Source organism: Apodemus sylvaticus, chromosome 4 (assembly GCF_947179515.1).
Source record: "Apodemus sylvaticus chromosome 4, mApoSyl1.1, whole genome shotgun sequence".
Classification (NCBI taxonomy): domain Eukaryota; kingdom Metazoa; phylum Chordata; class Mammalia; order Rodentia; family Muridae; genus Apodemus; species Apodemus sylvaticus.
In genome coordinates, this window is record NC_067475.1 from 116,932,493 (window position 1) to 116,954,722 (window position 22,230).

Consider the following 22,230-nt stretch of genomic DNA (forward strand, 5'->3'; position numbering starts at 1 on the left):
ACATGTGAAAATTACTTCTCTAATACTGATTTTCAAAGTTATAATTATGAAAAAGACCTTATAGTAAGATATTTTAACTACTTAAAAAAATCTATCAAAGAACATTCTGTTATATTTCAACCTATTTCTTCCTAGCTACTTCTGTATTATTTATCTTCATAAATGTATTAATTATTGGGCATGCTGATATATACCCGTGATCCCAGACTCAGCAAAGTTCAAGTCTAACCTGATCCACAGACTGAGCTTCAGGTTGGCTGGGGTAACAAAGGGACTTGTCTCAGTAAATAAATAAACATTCAATTAATACTAAGTTGTCTATCCTATTTCAAAATAAAAGTTACATTACAATCTACCTATATTGCCCATGCCGGCCTTGAACCCCTGGGCTGCACCTTCCAGCCTCACTTTGCAGGGTCTTTAGAAGACACCATTTCCTTCAGAATAATGAACTCTCCATTAAAATCCAGCTCAGAGACCAGTTTCTATTTATGGCCCCAACTCCTAACACTTAAAAATTATTTGATGCTTAACCGTATAACCCACTATTCTAAGCTTTATATTTATATTAAGTTTATCCACAAAGTGCTAAGTTCTTTCACTGAGTCACATGGGGTGATCACTATATCTAGGGACTAGTGTGCATCTACTGCTATTTCCCCACAACACTGTACAGCATGCCATCTCTGTGAGGAATTTGGATTGGCATCTGCCAAGAAATGCAGCAGTGATAGGTGATGCTAACGCTAAGAAATCTCATCAGTTTTATTAGGGCTACTATACCCTAATATCATACCTTTCCTAAAGTAAATCTCAAAGGCAAAAAGATGAGTTTCTATCTTGTTCTTCACCAAGTTCTTCAACGGTGTTAAAAACTTAATAGCTTCTTCCAATGGAGTTTCAACCTAACAAAAATAAAAGAGATTATACAAAAGGAAGTAAGATTCTTCAAAAATATGAACTTAATTTAAAACACTATTTTCTTCTGCCAAAAGTGAAAATTTCCTTAAAAGGCAGTTACCAGTTACTCAGAAATACACTATCAAATTTCAACCACCCATAATCCACATAAAGACAATTTTCAACTCTAGAACTCTCTTCAGTGGTTTTTTAAAATTCTTGTCTGTGTGTCTGTATATCACATTTGTGCAGTATTTTCAGAAGCCAGAAGAGTGTGGGATGCCCTGGAACTGGAGTTCAGACTGCTATCAGCTACTAAACAGGTACTGGTCTTCTAGAAGGGTAGTTTTAAAATGACCGACTAGGCACTGGAGAAATGGCCTAGTAATTAATAACAATTGCTGTTCTTGCAGAGGATTCAGGTTTGGTTCCCAGCATTCAGATGGTGGCTGAAAGCCATGTGTAACACCCTCTTCTTACCTCTGCCAGTACCAGGCACTCTTGTGGTACACAGACAAACACATAAGAAAATACTCAGACATAATCACATATGTACAAAGAACACTATAGCTTGATGGCCTCTGGAAAGTATAAAGAGAAACATGAGAAATCTGTGAAGGAATTCATGAATACCAATTACTGCCCCATGATAAATTGGACAAACATGTAATTTAAACCTTTTGCTGCTATGCTGGGAGACAGAAAAAATAAATTTCCAATACAGTATGTCTCATGAAGATTAGATTTCAAGGTAGTTTTTAAATGTGAAAACTGTATGGTGATTCATACCTGTGATGCTAGCACTTGAGTCTTAGGAAGGAGATCTCTGCAGACCTGAGAATAGCTTGGGCTAGAGTGAGTCAACAAGCTTTCACCAAAACTTCAGATTTATCCTTTACCAACTGAGTATTAAAGCAAACCCATGCCATCTTCCATTTCTCCATGGGTAGAACTATTGATGATTTAATTGTTTTATTTTATTTTATACATATGCTATCTTGAATTGATTATCACTGAATTTCCCATCTACATCTACTTTAGCCCATTTACCCAGATTTGGCAGCTACTTTTAAAATAGACTTCATGTTGCAATGTCAATGGCTGCTAGCCGGGTATGGATGCTGCCCAAGAGGGCATCTTTAAGGTACTTACACTAGGAAGAGTTTTATGTTCCTAGCAATAATAATTCTGTGAAGTAAGCAACAATCTATGAGAGGGCTTCCTTCTATTACATTCCTTTGAAACAAACAAAATACCCAGAAACACAAGTTTCTAAAACTCTATAACCTGAACTACTAATGATCATTAGACTATATTATGATGTTTGGTACAAAAACAACACTACAGTCCATACTCAGGAAACCCTTCTAAAGGAGGCTTGGCACACAATTCTGCTTTGTAGGGCGTTCAGAGAACACTATTCTGTCCTAGTAGTTACATATTGTAAAAACGTGTAAATATACATGTTAGAATCACATCACATTGTATGTATTGATTCTTTCATCTAATTTTCTTACATAATACACTGAAGAAAATGATTTTATTTTCAAGTGATTGGTGGTGCTAAAAGTCTAAAGAAATGAACTTATTCTAACATTCCTGTGAAGAAAGAAAGAATTAAATTATGTGATAGTGAGTATTTAGGTTTGGGCTCAGTGGTTAAAATCCACAAGTCAGAGTCTGGATTTGAAAAAATAAAGACTTAAATGTTTTTCTAGACAGGATAGGTAGCCTTTGGTGAGCCTGAATTCCACAGCTGTCTTCTAACTCCACCTGCACAACCACACACATACATACACATCTGCACAGAACACACACATAAATACATAAAGAAGACTGAGCGCTGTTTTCAACGGTAGTGTGCGGTGGCACGCACTCGCATGTGCTAACATGACTATGAAATACCTTGGCCAGTTTCTCAGGGATAAGCTCTTCTTTGGGGCCTCCGATTTCCTCATCGTCATCATCCTTTTTCTTTTTCTGATTCCGCTGCTGCTTTTCCTTTTCTGCATTTTTTTTCTCTTCTTCTATCTGGGCTTTCTTTTGAGCTCTTCTTTGTTTATTACGGAGTTTCTTTAACTCTTTGTCAGACATGTTTGCTGTAGACAGTAAGTGTTAACAGAATTATAAACATGTTAACCAAAATTCATTGTAACCACTTTAAAAACTTTCAAAAACTCATTTTATGGGTGTGTGTGTGTGGTAGTTTGCGTAAGAATGGCTCCCACAGGCATATACTTGAAGACTTAGTCATCGAAGTGAATTTATCTGAGGAGGATGAGGCGGCAGTGGCCTTGTTGTTGGAAGTGTGTCACTGGGGAAAGACTCTGAAGTACCAAAAGTCTAGTTAGCCTCTTTCTCTGCCTGGGGCCTAAGGATCAGAAAATAGCTCTCAACCATTTCTTCATTACCACACCTGCCGCCATACTTCCCACCATGATGATACTGGAATGATATTGAAAGCAAGCTCCCCTAAATGATCCTTTTGTAACAGTTACCTTGGTCATGTGTCTCTTCATAGCAATAAAATGATTAAGACAGGATGTAATGCCTGCATTAATGTTATGTGGACTATGTACATAACTGGTGCCCGTGGAGGGAGGAGAGTGAGTGCTTTGGAGCTCCTAGGACAGAAGTGATATAGGAACCAATCTCTGATCCTTTGCAGGAACAGCAGGTGCTCTTCACTGCGGAGCTACCTCCAGGTTCTGCTTTAGTCACCCAACACTTTTAGTTATTTAAAGTATGTGTACGTGGAGGTGAGGTACTTAAATGCAATACCCACTGAGGCCAGGCAGGTATGCGTAACTGTGAGCACCTCATGGGTGCTGGGAACCAGACTGCTCTGATTTTTTTTTTATTTTAAACCAAGTTTATTTTGTGTGCAGTAATACTATTTACATATTAAACTAACACTGTAATAGAATGATCTGTTATAAATGTTTTGCTTTTGTCCCGACCCCCTACCCTCAGTGTCGGAAGGAAAGAAGGAAGGAAGGGAAAAAGAAAGAAGAGACGGGGAGAAAGAGAACAAAAGGACAGGCTTAAAGTGAATATGGTAGGAAACATAGCCAGAGAGTGAACTAAGTGAAGTAGTTAAATTCAAAGCCTTGAACGTAACACCTGCTTTTTCTGCTGTAATAGAAAAACACAAAAAAGAATCTAAAGAAGTACCAAGGAGCTGACAACGAAAGCAAAAGGTCTGATGTGAAAATGCACAAGATGCCAGGTGTGGTGGTGAATAATCCCAATAGCAGGAGCCAGAGGCAGGTGGATCTCCAGAGCAGCGTTTAAGGCACACCCGTTCTCCAAAGCCAGGGCTCTTACAGAGAAACTCTGTCTTGAAAAAACAGAAAAATGGTGCCTAAGACACCCTAAAGACAACAATTTTGTTAGATCTAACAAAATTCATGGAAACAGCCACCATGTTGCTGACAGAATTGTATGGGCAGAATCACATCAAATTTCCACCAAAAAGAAACCACACAAAATAAAGAGACCTTTATAGTCTCAGATTCTTATCAAGAGAGAAGGGGAAAAGAAGCTATTCAGTTGCAAATAAATGCTATTTATTGGATATCTTCTTTATTTACATTTTAAATGTTTTCTTTCCCAGTTCTGCCATGACCCCCAACCTCTCAATCCCATACCCTTCCCTAAATGCTATTTATTTATTTGGCTTTTATTTTCCTTTTTCTCCAAACAATCTCCCTTTGCAACCTAGGATGAATTAGTTTGTGAGTTCCAAGACAGCCTGGGCTACTAAGTGAAATCCTATCTGAAAAAAAGGCCAAAAACAATAAAAATTATGTTGATACTGAAAATGTGTAGACTTTTCCTTTGTCTCTAGTATCCTAATTTAAAAAAAAAAAAAAAAGATAGTACATAAAAAAAGAATCATCACATTAGGTACTTACTATAAGTAACCCCCCAAATTTTTTAAAATATATAAAACACTACACTAAGATCAGCACATTCTGCTGTAGGCAAGATACTAAGTGCTGTCAGTTTTGTGTAACTAATCAACTGTAACATGAAAGTGGCACAGAGGACATGAAAATGAATAGATTCCTCTATACTTAAAATGCTTTTATCAAAGCAAGATCACTGTGTGGATTTGACAGATTGTTGGACTCTATTTTTGTAGTGCATGACGTTACATATGCTAGAAAAGAAATCTACCAACTGACTACTTTTGGCTCTTCTGAAACAGGGTTTTGCTATGCTCAGACTATCCTCCAACATACTATGAACTAGCCTTGAACTCCAAGTTCTCTCGCATCTGTCTCATGTCTAGCTGTGCCAAATATATTATTACCTGCTATTTTATTAAAAGGATTTACGTCAGCTCACTACATTAAAGCTGTCACAAGTTAAAAAATATTTACACATATATAAATATAAACTATATATGAGAAAAACCACTTTTACTTTGGAATTCTTTCTCAACTACCTAGGGATGACTTCTCCCTACAAATCTTGATACCTTACTATAAAAATGGTATTAAAAATGGGTGAAAATGATGAATCACAGTATTTTTCTCTAGCTTTCTTATTTTACATCTATTTTTTTCAATCTACAGCCCAGATTGGCCTTGAAACTCACTGTGATCTTCCTGAGTACTGACCTTCCTAATTGCAGGTGTGAGCCATTTCCTAGGCAATTTATCTAGTTTAGTTCTATGCTGGGTTTTAATGTTCAAGCAAAACTTTATCTTTTATTGGGTTAATTACAAATTACTACTAAAAAAGGAGTAACTAGAACTGATGAGGTAGGTCAGTGGGTAAGGAGGCTTGCTGCTAAGTCTAATGTCAGGTTAGGTCTGACGCACACACCAGATAAATGTTTCTTTTTAAAAGTAATAAGGTAGAGTCAACACACCAAGGTAGAGTTGACACTACACTACACTAATAACATCACTAACAGTATACTATAGTTACCTGAATCAATCTAATATTAAATGTGTATTAGGTAATTCAAGCATTGTTAGGTACAAACACCCACCACAAATGAATAAATTCTTGTGTGGGGCAGTAGCTCAGTGACAGAGCACCAGACTTAAAAGGTACTGGATTGGATCCTTAGTCACCTCCCAAATACGCAAACGAAACTTGCAGATCAGACTCAAATACCAAATTAAGTCTACATTGGAAACTTATTTTAAAAGTATAGAAGTAGTGTTTCCTTTTGTTGCTTAGAAAAATTCACAAAATTGCCATCCTTTTTCTAGCCTTGGCTAACAACCTCCCACATAGATACTCAATAAAATCACTGGGCCGTGGCGAACTGTATTATTCATGAAAATAAGATCCTATAAACACAAGGTAAACGATATATCTTTGAATGGATACCTGTGTCAGCCTCGTGTTCTTTGTTCTCATCTGTAAGAGGGTTGTCATGAAGCTTCAGGTAGATCTCAATAGCGATTCTTGCTGCTTTGAAGTAAAATGGATGCTGCCGAAGTACATCTTCTAGTTTTAATAAGTCCACATATGATCTAAGGGTGATCTTCCTCATACAGTAAGTATGAAAGTCAAACTGGTCATCCGTGATTTCTATAAAATGCTAACAAAATTATCTTTTTATTATCGCTGGAATATAGCACTGTCTAAGAAAATAATAAAAGCAAAGCCTTGAATTGAAACTATCTGCTTCTTTAGCATGAAAAATTAAACATAAAAATTTTAGTCATTTTTATATTTGGCATATAAAACTAAAAAAATTCAGTTAGCTATTGGTTAACAAAGAATAAGAGGAAAATGAATAATTTAAAGGAAAGAACATGGAGCTGGAGAGATGGCTCAGTGATTAAGAGCACTGACTATTCTTCCAAAGGTCCTGAGTTCAAATCCCAGCAACCACATGGTGGCTCACAACCATACATAATGAGATCTGATGCTCTTTTCTGGAGTGTCTGAAGACAGCTATAGTGTACTTACATATAATAAATAAATCTTTAAAAGAAATAAAAAAGGAAAGTGGATAATGATGTTTCGACTATATTTATGATTATACTTATTTTTCTTAATCATGCTTAACTAAAATTACTGACAAACCACCCACTAATTAGTATATATTAGTATATAGTCTATATAGTTAGCACATGGACTATAAATAGAAATCTTTTTGTTAAAGGATTTATTTATTTGTTATATGTTAGTACACTGTAGCTGTACTTCAGACACTCCAGAAGAGGGAGTCAGATCTTGTTATAGATGGTTGTGAGCCACCATGTGGTTGCTGCGAATTGAACTCAGGACCTTCAGGAAGAGCAGTCAGTGCCCTTAACCACTGAGAATTCTCTCCAGCCCATAAATAGAAATCTTATTTAGAAAATGTACGGCAAAGCCGGGCGGTGGTGGCACACGCCTGTAATCCCAGGACTCTGGGAGGCAGAGGCAGGCGGATTTGAGTTCAAGGCCAGCCTGGTCTACAGAGTGAGTTCCAGGACAGCCAGGGCTACACAGAGAAACCCTGTCTCAAAAAAAAAAAACAAATCCAAAAAAAAAAAAAAGAAAAAGAAAAGAAAGAAAAGAAAATGTATGGCAGGGATTATATAGCACATAGTATTTGGTAGGGTTTTTTCGAGGTTATAAATCTGAACTCTATACAACATTCTGTTGGTATGTAAATGAAAAGTTAAGTAGCCAATAAGTAAAGAAATCAGCAGTGCAAAAACAAAAAAACAAACAAAAACAAAACAAAAACCAGCAATGCCATAGTTCCACCAAGCAGTGATATTCTACATTTGATATTATAAATATCAATACAATTATAAAGCTATGTTTGTGTATAAATACACACACTGACAGAGAAATCTCACCACTAGTCATAGCAATGAATCTACAGTAAAGAAGACTAATAAAACAGTGATTTTTGTTTTGGGGATACTAGTGGTAGTGTTCATACAGAGCCTTATACAGCCTAGGCTGAGTTTCAAATACTTGTTAGGACTAGGTCTTGAATCTAAACCTTTCTACCTCTACATCGCAAGCACTAGAATTACAAGTATATACTACCATACCCAGATTGAAAAACAATCACTTTATAAGAAAATAATAAATTTTAGAGCACACAGAAACACTTCAAAGCTTAAATCTCTATCAAGGCAGATAGCACGAATTAAATCACAGGACTATAAAATTAATGGGATTTTATGTATTAGGGAATGAACAGCAGCAATTAAAAAATTCAAAGTACACTAAAACATATTTTCAGTTTTATAAAATATAAATGTATTATTGACATTAAGTCACACACTATGAATTATAAATGGGTGTAGACTTTGCCCAAAGGTTTCAAGATCTAACCAAACAAAATGAGCAACGCACATATATAAAGTACTTACTCTCTCAATTTCATGACATTTCTTAAGTGCTTCACCAAATTTGTTCATTGCCTTGTATGCCTGGGCACACTCTGTCTGGAACCACATACACTGCATTTCGTTCAGGTTCTCTACCGCTGATGTTCCTTCCTAATGAAAAATCACACAGTGGTCCAGAAAACTCACACAAATATATCACCTTACCATAAGATTAAAAAAGGTAGAATGGCCAACTGATCAGAATTCTAAAGTAATTTTTTTGGGGGGGGGTTTTCGAGACAGGGTTTCTCTGTGTAGCCCTGGCTGTCCTGGAACTTAGTTTGTAGACCAGGCTGGCCTCAAACTCAGAAATCCACCTGTCTCTGCCTCCCAAGTGCTGGGATTAAAGGCATGCGCCACCACTGCTGGGCTTGGTTTATTATTATTATTATTATTAACAGATTCATGAATTAAGTTCTCTTTCTAAGCACTAGAGATAATTTTGCAAATGACTACACAAAAGGTCTACAATAAATGGGTGGCAGGGGTTAACACAATAATAGTACATGGGAGGTAAGTAACTAGTCCCTTTACCCCTAAAACTTACTCAACATAAACGGTTACAAGCTAGTTTTCCTTTTTTTGGCTTCAAGACAGGGTTTCTCTATGTAGCCCTGGCAAACTTCTGCAGCTGCAAAACTTATTATGTAGACTTGCCTGCCTCTGCTTCCCAAGTGCTGGGCATAAAAGCATGAACCACCCCGCTAGTTTTAAAAGTCATTGTCCAGGACACTGAGTGATGGCTCAGTGGTTAAGAGAACATGATGCTCTTCTAGAAGGCATGCGCTCCATTCCCAGCACCCACAACTGTCTGTAACTTTAATTTCAGGGGATCTGTCACCCTTGCACCAATGCATATACAATAAAATTAAGTACATTTAAAAAACTATTATCCAAGTTTATGAAAATAAAATGCTTTATCTAATGTTGACTATTCTTTACCTAATACAGTAATTTAATATCTGGACAACTGCAATATTGATAATAAACTTTAGGGGCTGGAAAAATGGCTCAGTTAAGTTCTCTGCACTAACAGGGCTGCTCATAACTGTCTATAATTCCAGTTCAAGGAAATGCAATGACTTCTGTGGGCACCAGGCCTACACGTGGTTGACAGGCATACATGCAGGTAAAATATCTATATGCATAAAAGAATTAACTTCGAAAAAGACAAATACATAAATACAAAGTCAATTATGTCATTTATGCTAAAAAAATATAAGCCATACAAACCCTTGTGAACTTGGAACACATTTCTTCAGCCTCTTTAATCAGATTGGCTTTTAACATGTATTTTGCACACTTGGAATTAATAAATCTGTCTGCTGTGTCCAGGGCCTGGGCTTCATCCATCCACCTGGCAGCTTCTTTAATATTCCCAGCATGCTTGCAAGGTACAAAAACAAAATTAACCAGTAAATATGATAATTTTACTAGTAGGCATTTTGTGACCTATAAATAATTAAAATTAAACAAATGAAAGAAAAGTGTTCTTCTGACTCATGGCCAGCACCAATACTGAGAAGGCACATGTGGTAGCTTGAGTGTCTAATTCTAGTACAAGGGGAAGTTAGAAGGGACTCTCCTAGCAACCTCCTGCCTGGAAGCCTTGTAGAGAAGCTGAGCCTCGGGTCAGGGAGGTATTAATGAACGTTCCCATGCTATCCTAATTCTAATTTATTTATCTCAAAGCCACAAAACTGAGAAAAACTTGGCTTTAAAATTTAGGGTAGCAAGCAAAATGGCTGAGCAGGCAAAAAAGAAACCACCATCACGCCTGATGGTGTGTTCTAACCTACAGATCCATAGGGAACAAAGGAAAAGTAACGCTCACAAGTTGTCCTTTGACTTATATTCACAAGCTGTAGAACACATAACCTACCTCAAAATAAATCAATATAATTTTAGAAAATGATTTTAAAGTTCTGGGTCAAAAAATGCTGATACACACTGTAATCCCAGAACATAGGAGACTGAGGTCCCACTTCTGAGGCCAGCCCACTATAAGGACCATGCCCCAAATATTTATTATTATATAATTTAGTGTCTATCTAGTATGTATGAAGCTTTGGATTAATACCCAGTACAGTCAACAAAGGAGAGGAGGTGCTCCGAAATGCTACTTAATTCTACTTTCTTTCTAAATATATATTATTGAATAATATATTTATTATATTAATATTATAATATTGTTATATTATATATATAATTATATAATATATAACCAATATATATCCTTTTATAGAAGGCTTGATTACTGAATATACTAAAAATTAGAAAACAGCAACTTTGAGATGTCAGAACATAACACAAGATTCTCATGCACCGCTCAAGAATTGAGATGGTAATATGTACACTCAAATTAAAATTGTTTTACTTTATTAACATCAGATGCTTACACATGATCATACTCAACTGTTAGCAGAAAACATACTTTACAATAAATAACTACTAGCAGAATCATACATAGGTACACGCGCGTGCACATGCACGTGCACACACACACAGTCTTATATGTGTGTTTTGTATAGTTACTGATAAATGAGCAAATAAATGTGGCTATGACAAGTCCAAGAAAAAAAATTAAACTGATACTTCTCATATATTTTACTTACTCTACCTACAAACTGTATAATCTTATAAGGAAATGGGTGGAGGTGATGGTTTTTACCTTATAGATTTTAGCTTTTACAAGAAAGAGTTCTATCAATGTTGGTGTACTTTCAATAGCAGTATTTATGTATTCCAGAGCAATAGATGGCTGACCAATTTTATCATAATGCTGTGCCAAATAGTACTGGACCCAAAGTAATGTGGTTGGAGGTTCCTCTTTTCCATCATCTTGAAAGGGAAGAATGAAGAAATCAAGATTAGATATTATAAACAGCAAGAGAATATTCCCTCCCCATACTGGTCCCCCACTTATAAGAAGCAGCTATAAAGTAGTTTGTGTATGTAATTAGCTGTAATCTACAGCTAAGCACATTAAGACCTAACAAAGCATGTTTTCTTAAGCACACTTAAGCATAACACCTTGCATATAGTAAGATTTTAAAAAGGAAAGTGTATCTACTTAATTAAATTTTTAGGCAATAAACAAGCCATATATATATATGGTTATATGTTGTGATCTGGACATTTTGATGTTTAGTGACATTTTTAGATCTTAATATTATGCTTTTAAATATGAATTTAAAACTATATCCGAAGAAAGTAAGGCAAATAAAGTATTTCTGTCATATCAAGACATTCAAGATGTAATCTTAATATGTGAAACTTAAATATACAACTCACACATCAAAAAAAAATATTGTCATTAAATATAAGTTTCTAAATCCAGAGATCTATTGGCTTTCAAACTCTATTTGCTTTTTTCTCCCTATTAAAAGTAAGGTGGCTCAGTGGACAAGTAATAGGAGTGGAACACAATAACTCCGCATCTGAAAGACCTACAACAAAGTGCTGCTCCTTCGTGGTCAAGTCACTGAGCCTTGTTGACATTTGTAGGGAATGATGATAATTAAAGAAGTCTCAATAAGATTAACCAATGAAGCCATGTAATGCCTTTTTTAAAGTACTGTTAAAATTAATCTGAGACCTAGAAACAATGGCCAGCTTACTAGCAATGTGCACCCCAGGTCCCACGGTGGGCTATTCCACTAGTGAAGCCAGAACTCTGTGGGAAAAATGATTCCAGATCTTCAGTGGAGGTGCACAAGGTAAGTACTCAAGATCTTGTCAGCGAGTAAGTTATCACCTACCACCATAGCACTTGAACGATGAAGCCACGTAAAATTAAATAAATAAAATATCAAGCATACTTATTTTCTTCTAAAACATTTATATTTATTTATTTTGAGTGTATGTGTATGGGTGTATGCATACCACAGTCCACTTGCAGAAGTCACAGAACAACTATATTGAGAAAGTTCAATCCTTCTACTGTGTGGTATCCAGGGACTAATCTCAGAAGTAACTAGGACCTGAATTCATATTTTTTAAATAAAATTACTTGCCAAGTTTGAAGGATGCAATGAACCAGTCTAATCTTTTGAAAACTGGGAAAAGAACCAAAGTGTAACATAGAAGAGAAAGAAAAAAAGATTGTGTCTTTCTATACAAGCTGAAACTTTTAGAAATCAAGTAGTATGTGAAATAAAATTTATCTTTTAAAATAATAGCATCTGCCTACTGACAGATTTTGGCTTACTTAGATCACACTTATAAAAGAAAGAGGGGAGGGGAGGGGAAGGGGGAGGGGAGGGGAGGGGAGGGGAGAGGAGAGGAGAGGAGAGGAGAGGAGAGGAGAGGAGAGGAGAGGAGAGGAGAGGAGAGGAGAGGAGAAAGGAACAACCCACTCCAAAATTACCAACCTTCATGAAACCATTAGCTAAAGAGAGCTCATTAGAAATTTCTGTAGCAACATACGTGTCTCTACCTGCTTTGTTCAGTAGGACAGGTATTAGTTCCTAAACAGGACATGTAGCTCCTGATCAGGATTTGAACTATACTGTAACTAAAGAACTAGACCAGCAATTCTCAACCAGTAGTCAGTCAAACGATCTATTCATGGGAGTCTTATATCACATATCCTGCATATCAGATATTTATATTATAATTCATATCAGTAACAAAATTACAGCTATGAACTAGTAATGAAAATAATTGTATGGTTGGGAGTAACTACAACATAAGGAATTGTATTAAACATTAGGAAGGCTTAGAGCCACTGAACTAGACTTTTAATTTCTTAAAAATATAATTAGCCTCCCAGCACTGTGAGTCCAAGGTCAGTTTGGTCTACAAAGTGAATCCAGAACAATTAAGGCTATTAATTACAAGGAGAAACTCTGTCTCCAGGGGAAAAAAGTAATTAGCCACTGTGGCTAATGGTAAGCAGAAAAGACAATCCCTTTCTACACCTAGTTATCAACTTACAAAAACCTGAAAGGAAAGAAACATTAATATATTAAGCAATATATTAAGCAAAACCTAGAGGAAGAAAAATTCATTCTCCAAAAAATAAATTACAGGTACATGAATTTAAAAAGGCATAAAAGACACCATCCAGACTCTGAAAGAGTTACTTGAATCTTCATAAAAAAGTCAAAGGGGCTGGGCATGGTATAATCCCAGCACTTGGGAGGCTATGGAAGAAGTGCTGCTGAGCTGGCTAGTTTTATATCCACCCGACACAACCTAGAGTGATTTGGAGGAGGAAGCCTCAATTGAGAAAACACCCACCACCTGACTAGACTGGGGGCAGGCCTATAGTTACTTTACGGAATTAGGGATTGGTATGGGAGAGCCGTGCCTACTATCAGTAGGACCACTCCCAGAAGGTAGTCCTGGGGCGTATAAGCATCAGGCTGAGCCTCCTGCCAACAGGCTGGCAATAGCACTCCTCCATGACCCTGGCTTCAGTTACTGCTCTCAGACTGTTTGCTCCCTACTTCCTCAGTCAAGAAGTGAGAGCTCTAAACGGAAACAAGCCCTTTCCGCCCCAACCGGGGGATCACGATATTTATCACAGCCATAGAAATCCTAACTAAGACAACTACCATATGTGCAAGAACATCTTGAAGTACAGAATAATGAATCTGGAATAAAAGGAAGAGAAGGAGAAAGGAAGGATGAAGAGAGGAAAAATAAACACAATATAACTGAAAATGTGAACGTAAATGGTTACTTATAATTAAAGACATTTATTTTGTGTGCATGTGTACCTGTTGATGTGTCACCCAGTGCACATGTATGTCATTTCTCAGTTTCAATCCACCCTGTTTTGTTAAGATAGAGTCTGGGAACATAAACAGATACCACTGGGCCTTGGTCTTTGAACAATGAAATCAAGCTTGAGGGTTCTCACACTTAGCAGCAAACATTTTACAGACTGAGCTAATTTTGAATTCATTAAAGTACTAATTTATAAGCATAATAAAAGTACCTTGCTCTGTGTATATGAATGCGCGCATACGCGCGCACACACACACACTAGTTTATGGGAGGGGGAGCATAGAATACTTGAGATTGAACCCCATAGCCTAGTAAGATACACTATGAAAATACCACTGGGCTGTATCAGCATCCCTCTTTTTCTTTTTTTAAATTTTGAAACATGATCTTACTAAATTGCCCAGAAGCCTTGACCTTCTTACAGTTCTACCTCAAATACTCTTGAGTTGCTGGGATTACAAGCCCATGCCACCAGGTTGAACTGATAGTATAGCTATATTGGAAGTGAAGTACTTTTCTTTAGACATGTTGAAATATTCATGAAATAATGTTAAGTTTGGGATTTAAGAACAGAAGGAAAGTCAGGCATGGTGATACACTTTTAATCCCAGCACGTGAGAGGCAGAGGTCAGCCTGGACTACACAGAGAAACCCTATCTAGAAACAAACAAAAGAATACAGGGGAGTAGGCAAAGCTATGATGATGAAATATTTGACATGAATTCAAAATTACTGTAGCTAAGTAATGAATAAATGGAGGATCACTGTATTAGTAAATCAAGTTTTATAGATCCTTTAAATTTTACATAACTTTCTTTCTAAAAAATAATATGATTCTCAGTAAAATATTATAACATTATGTGTAATTATGGATAATAGAAAAGGATATTAAATGCATTATACTTGCTACTAAAATAGTCAAGACGAACCTTCTGAATGGTAATTTCATAGTCCATTAAAAATTTCAAAAAATTAAAAAAAAAAAATCAACAAAAAATTCACAAAAATTTTAAAGACATAAAATACATCTACTTACCATTGGGGTTAAATAGGCGACAGCTTTTAAGAGAAGTTTCATAACCAACTACTAGTTCTTCTACAATTGCTACCTAGAGTACAAACACAAGCACATTTTAATAGAATGGAACTGAAGCTCATATGCAAAATATATATCTTATATAAAAGACTAAATATTCCAAAACATTATTCCCCTCCCTTTATGAATATTTTAACCTCAGGACAAAAATCTAAAAGTTCTCAGTTGAGGGGGGATTGGAGGAGGGGGATAGCACACACCCTTAATCCCAGTACTGGGGAGGTAAAGACAGGTGAATCTTTATGAGTTCAAGGGTGGCCTGGTCTACAGATCAAGTTCCATGCCAGTCCTAACTCTGCCTCAGAAAGAAAAAAAAATTTAAAAATGTTCATGATGGAACACATTAATACTCACTCTTCTAAAACCTTATTGCTAAGTTCCTTGCTCTGATAGACAATAAAAGTATCAACTAAACTAGCAGTTGGTGAAAGTTGGACAGAGGCAATGCTATGGTCAACTTACATCTAAATGCATTTTTATCTCAAAACACATAATCTATAGTTAATATTTGTTCATTATGATGAAGAATGAAATGCCATGGCCTAGCATAGTGGCACATGCATGTAATGCCAGCACATAGATGGTGAAGGCAGAAGGACCAAGAATTATTTGATCAAGGTCAGTCTCAGCAATGTAGCAAGTCTGAAACTTGAGACATGAAACCCAGGTATAAATAAATGGATGGATGAATAATTGGCTGAGTGGGTAGGCTGGTAGAGAGATGATAGGTAGGTAGACAGACAGACATATGACCGATGGATGAATGAATGAATGAATGAATGAATGAATGAAGAATTAAATGCTATGTGAAAAGGGTACTCTTTAAATGTCTGGTAATGAACTCTTCTCATAATCCAGGAGAACTATCACTAGCCCTGAAATCCAGCAAAATGGGTGCCTAAGGTCCAGGAAAATACCTGTCTGCCAGGTTGTACTTTCTCCTAAATTTTAATTAAACTTCTGACTTCCTGAGAAATATTGAGTACTTTTAATACATTATTTATTTCCTAATATGGGCAAAGTGCAATGCCTGTCTGTGGTCCTATATTCAAGTTTCCAAGGCAGGATTAAATGATCCCAGAAATTCTAGCCAGCTTGGTCAACACAGTGCAATACCTGCATCAAATCTAAGTACAAAATTTAAAAAACAGGATCTACTAATTTTATTACTTCTTGCGCAATGATATTTATTGCTATAGAAACTCTTAAATGGCCCACAGATTAATGCAGTATACCTTGTGAGTGAACCGTCAGCACAGAATGATCACAGCTTACTCTGGTATACTTGTGCTGTTCTCCCAAGTCAGGCTACACACTTATCCTAAGATACAATGAGACATCGCCAAACTATCTGAAATACGTGCATTTATTAACAAATGAAAGAACAACAGCAGTATCGGTGTATCCCTTTAACCCTAACACTCAGAAGGCAGAGGCAGGCGGGTCTCTGAATCTCCAAGATTGAGGCCAGTCTGGTCTACAAATTGAATTCCAGGACAGCCAGGGCTATACAGAGAGCCGTGTCTTAGAAAACCAAACAACGTCCCTGCCCAAACAAATAAAATAACTATCATAATGAGGAATTTAACCCAATAGTATATAAACTTAGAGTAAAGGGAACTATTTTTCTAAGTTGGATGCTATGAAAAGACTAGAAGATTATGAAAATATATGACTGTTTCACAAACATCACATTCTCGTGTTCCAACTAGAATATGTAACAAAAAAAAGGAAGAGAAATCAATAAAGACCATACCTTGAGTTTTCAACAAAAGACTGACAATTAAATGTGCATTATGTGTTATACATGTTTAACTTCCTCCACCTAGTTCTTTTCAATGTCTTTCATGTTTTTAATCCAACATATCTTGATGACATTGTTTTTGTAAGGAAGCAATGAACATAAAGATTAAAATATTCTTAAAAAGCACTTGAAGCAAAACACATATATAAAGCAGGAAAAAAAAAAAAAGACTTTCGGACACTGGTGGCGCACGCCTGTAATCCCAGCACTTGGGAGGCAGCGGCAGTGATTTTTGAGTCTGAGGCCAGCCTGATCTACAGAGTGAGTTCCAGGACAGCCAGGGCTACACAGCCAGGGTCTCAGAAGAAAAAAAAAAAAGAAAAAAAGAAAAAAAAAAAGGACTTACTGAGCTACCAAAAACTTTTCAGACAATCTTTTTTTTTTTAACTGAATAAAAATGGAGAGCAAGTAAAAGGTTAAAATCTACTTTCAAGGGGAAGAAAATCAATTCTGACTTCTAACAATGAAAAGAGATTAGAAAAAAGCATTGGTGTGTGCTGAAGTTAAGAGAAAGCAAATACTGAAGTCACTAAAGCACCAAAGAGCCAACAGACTACACGTGGAAGAGGGTACAAAAGCACTCGGTGTCAGCCAGGAGGCCCCCAGCAGGTCACGCACAAGTGCAGTGAGCAAGCCCCGCCCGCAGCCAGGCCACTCAGCAGAGGGTATTACGGTGGGCTTTACCTTCTCCTTATCTCTGTATAAAGACCTCAAGGTATTGAAGACAGGTGGACAACCCTTGCTGAAATTCATCCTCAGGAACCTATCCAAACACTCCTTAAACTTCTCTCCTGTAAGAGAAAGATTCTGTTGAAACTCTAACAGTGCACACATTAGCCTTCATATACATACATATTCATCTTTAAATCACAACACCACTTTCTTTTACAATTATTCTACTTACCAGATAAAAAGTTTAATGGCAGCCTTCTTGGCACAAGTCCCCTGGGGTATTTAGTCCAGGCCTCCTCATATATTTTTAGCCGTTCTAACATATTAGCTGGGGGGACGGAAGGGGGGAGGAAGAGGAAAAAAACTGTTTATATGGTAATTACAAATTGCATAGATTTTTGCCAACTACAAGTTTTTCTACATAAAAAGTACAACTGGCTGGGTGCAATGGCACATGCCTTTGATATGTCAGAAGCAGGGGATCTCTGTGAGTTCCAGGACAGCATGGCCTACAAAGCAAATGTCAAGTCAACCAGAGCTACTCAGGGAAACTGTCTCAAACAAACAAAAAAGTGAAAGGGTAAATGCTATAAGAAAATGATGTGTAACCTTACCAATTAAATATATCAGCAATAATTTAAAAGTATTTCCAACTATTTTCATTATTTTAAATAACTCATTAGCCATACAAAGTAAATGATTTTCTTTAGCCTACTCTTATTGTAAAAGTAGATTTCTGATTAGTCTCAATCCTCTATATGATTAAGAAGTAAACTCTTACATTTAGATTTTGGATCTGCTGGTATTGTTTTGTTATTGTTATTTCTGGATATCAGTATATAAATCTGGTCTTGAATCAACTATGTAGCCCAAGTGGCTTCAGCCTCAAGACTCTCTTACTTCATCCTTACAAGTCACAGCATGCAAGAGACTAGGAACCAATTCCTGTTTCTTTGGTTAGTTGGTTTTCTTGAGACGCAAGTCTCACTAAGTAGGCCTGGCTGGCCTGGAACTCACCTCCCAGATGCTAATTAAAGGCATGACTTGCTCTAGATTCTCTATACCCCCAACCACTACTTTTCTACTATACTTTACAAGGAGTTAATACAATACTCAGTAAGAAAAAGCTTAAACAACACTACCTGGCTTCAATGCTTTTTCTAAGCCTTTGTAATAGGCCCAATTTTCAGGATTCCTCTCTTGTAATCCTCTATAAACATCAGCAGCATCTTCCAAACGACACAACTGCAACAGAAGTTCCCCTATTTAACAAAAAGATAGTAACTAAAACATCTGAGGGGAATTTTCCCTCAAAAGTTATCTTCAAAGTCTTGTTCAGAATGAATGTCTGACAGTGGCTGGTGTTCTCTTGAGCTTCCAACTTCTCTATTGTGCTATTTTATTTTCTCCTTTATTTAAGATAAAATTTTAAAAGCCATCAACTTCAAAGTCTCAGGAATCTGCCAACTCCAGGCAAAGGTCCCACATTCACAGAACACACTGTTACCAAACCATCACTTGCTCCTTAATCATTCCTGATAGCATATGAACATCAGCATCTAATATAATGACTGACTAAATATCCTAATCTTATTATCACTTGAAATCAACTATAATATAATTACATGCAATAATTACTTGGCCACATTCAAAACCATCCAGATGTAAGTAAACACCTGGGGCTCACATCAGCCTCATCAGCAAGCCCCAGGCTCAAGAAAAAAAGAAAAGGGCAGATGGTGACTGAGGAGAAATGACACTGGAGGGATCCATATCTTAGTATGTGCTTGTACATGTATGTACATATGCTGGCATACGTGTTCACATGCACGTGCACGCATCTAGTCTTTATCTTTTTATCTCTCACAAAAACCAAATAAGCAACCTACTTTAAGAGTAACCTTGTTTTCTTCTTGTTTCCCTAATGCAACCTCAATTGCAATTCCAGGGGCTGGAGCCATGGCTCAGACGTTAAGAGCTCACCACTGTCTATAACTCCAGCTGCAGAGGATCCAACAGCCTCAGACATACATGCAACCAAATGCACATAAAATTAATCTTTTTCAAAAAAGAAAGTTCCTTTTCTATGTACCAACTGTCTCGATTCCACTTACTTCTCCCTGATTACCAATCATATACCTGATTGATAATATCAATTTTAACTCTTAAAATGACTCTCAAGATTCTCAGTCTAGGAATAAATGGCAGCACTTAGAAACATTTACTTAAATCACAAAAGGATCCAAATATTGTTCCTTCCACCTAGAATTTATAGTCTTTTCTATTTTCTCAAAGAAATACAGATAAACCATAAAGAGATGCTTTGGTTTGTTTGTTTTCATTAAAGACAGAATCCAGACTGATTTCAAACTTCTGACCCTGACTTAGTCCCTTCAGTGCAGAACTGTAGGACTGTATCACTACATATAGCTCCCTCTCTGTATTTTAGTAAGGACTAATTTATATATAGTACTGGTAAAATCTAACATGCAGTACTGTAATTTTTCCAATGAGTTATTCTAGGACAGTAAATCTTGTTTTATAAAAGTACAATTGTGTTTTGATCGAATCCTGGAGCGATTTGGGGGGCAGGGGAGTAGGGCAGTACTTGGAATTGGAACTCAAGGCCTCACACATGGTAGGCTAGTATTCTACAATGAACTATACCCCTAGCCCTGTATTTTCAGTACAAAGGTACTTTACAGAGGGGATGGCTACACTGGCTGTTGGCCTAACCTCGTAGTCGCATTTACTCCTAGACAGAGAATAAGGACCACGGAGCCCAGGCAGGAGTTTGAGACCAGTCAAGAGGACACAACACAGCACCCCCCTCGAAAGTAAACAATGTAAAATAAAAAATAAAAATGCTTTACCTAAATCATTTTATTAGATTTTTGTGGCCTTTTCTCCTCAATTGACAATCTCCATCAGTTAATGGATATTTTCCCACATCACTAACTATTCAAAATGCATGAAGAATACACATTTTCCCATCTTCAGTAAGCTGAATTTTATGGTGACTGTTAGCAGCAACTATGAATTTTCAGCCTGCCACTGGCTATAATTGAAAGTTACAATGCTATATATTTTTAAATACCTTTGGTTTCTTCGACAGCAAGTTTATCACAAATCTGCTTTTCATAGGTACAAAGATGTTCCAGGGCTTCTCTATAAAGACCTGCTTCCCGAAGAACTTGATTCTGATATAAAAGGAGTTCACTATATTCATAATCCACTTTATCAGGAGATGTCTGCATGAAGACACAAAGAATGCTAATAAGAATCTTATTTTTGTATTAGAAAATTATTTACATGCCCTCAAACAAAAGAAAATACCAACTGATAGCAATATTTTTAAAACTCTTAAATATCTGTTTAAGAAATGTTAAATAAATAAATAACAGCCGTACTGGCAATAATAAATGGAAGGAGAGAAACGGCTAACAACAGAGTGCAAATAAGAAATCTAGAAAAAATGGTGGAGTCAGAGCATTGGACTTCACAGCTGTCACTGTAACAGCTGAGCCACTCGATGAATGCTAAAGGCCAGTGGTCAAAATCTGCTGACAGATGAGCTGGTTGTTCTTTGGCTGTTTATAAATAAAAAGCAAAACAAGTTTACGACTACAAATACCATCTAATACAGTAATAAATGGATCACGCCAATTATGTGCCAACTGATGTGCTGAACTGAATCTATCAGTCTATGGATTTGTGTGAGAAGTACAGCTTTAACTAACAATTAGGAAAAGCAAACAAATCCAGTCCAAAAGCATTACTGTAAGATCAGCAAAATAATAAAGAAAATACAAACGTTTTAAAACTGCTTCAGATATAGATCCCCAGAGAAATGATTACTATATGATAGGTACGCTTCAAAACAAAACAATGGAATTGGAAAAACTGTTAGACAATTTACACCCTCTACAACTTGGAATCTGTGGCAGCACCATCAGTAATAACAGCTGGAGCAGTTCTTAGGAGCATAGGATGTAAAAGAACATGTGTGCCTTCATTTAATAAACAAAAAGTGAGACAGCCCGGAGTTATTAACCAGAGATTTCAGGTATGTATATAAACGTCTTTCTTTCTGCTATACACAATATACTATCTTGTTATTACCTGCTGTGTTTTCCTAAATTCTTCTAAAATTTTTGCTGCCATTTCATAGTCTTCTAATAGATGGTAAGCAATAGCATAACCAATCCATGATGCTCTCTGTGCAGGTCGAAGCTGAAGCAACTGGTATCTTGTTTCCTTCACAGTGTGGGGAAAAATAAGAGTTATCTTAGGTTCACAAAGCAAATGCTCCTCTACTGACTAGAACCAGAGGCCCTGGGTTCAGCCCTCAGGCCCTAAGAAACAGAAGATCACTTTACTTTGCTTCACAGTTGTTCACACTATAATACAATACAGGTAACTATTTTAGAAAAATTTCAACATCAAATATTATATAGCTGAATAGAGACAAAGAAATATTTTGAAGTCTCCAGTGCTAATCTTATGGTTTTGTTTTTTAAAGCTTGATGCCAGATATCCTTATTTCCTGATTTCTTCCACAGAGGCAACAAATGAAATTCTTTAAAAAGTACAGCACAAACATTTAATAAGGTATGTAAAGAAAACAGTGTCTCAGATATTATCATGATGAAAGA

At 36.5% G+C, this 22,230-nt stretch overlaps 1 protein-coding gene across 1 annotated transcript in view; it reads right to left on the bottom strand.

Moving 5' to 3' along the window:
• The window catches only part of Naa15 (N-alpha-acetyltransferase 15, NatA auxiliary subunit), a 61,540-nt gene that overhangs the window by 10,381 nt on the left and 28,929 nt on the right, over positions 1–22,230 (bottom strand). The window contains exons 5-16 of the mRNA XM_052180540.1: positions 21,698–21,832; positions 20,673–20,826; positions 18,718–18,837; positions 17,808–17,903; positions 17,588–17,694; positions 15,040–15,112; positions 10,939–11,108; positions 9,501–9,653; positions 8,250–8,378; positions 6,253–6,466; positions 2,806–2,999; positions 797–905 (exon numbers count right to left, since the gene is read on the bottom strand). Coding sequence (XP_052036500.1) covers positions 797–905; positions 2,806–2,999; positions 6,253–6,466; positions 8,250–8,378; positions 9,501–9,653; positions 10,939–11,108; positions 15,040–15,112; positions 17,588–17,694; positions 17,808–17,903; positions 18,718–18,837; positions 20,673–20,826; positions 21,698–21,832 — 1,654 coding nt within the window. The remainder of the gene's footprint in view (positions 1–796; positions 906–2,805; positions 3,000–6,252; positions 6,467–8,249; positions 8,379–9,500; positions 9,654–10,938; positions 11,109–15,039; positions 15,113–17,587; positions 17,695–17,807; positions 17,904–18,717; positions 18,838–20,672; positions 20,827–21,697; positions 21,833–22,230) is intronic.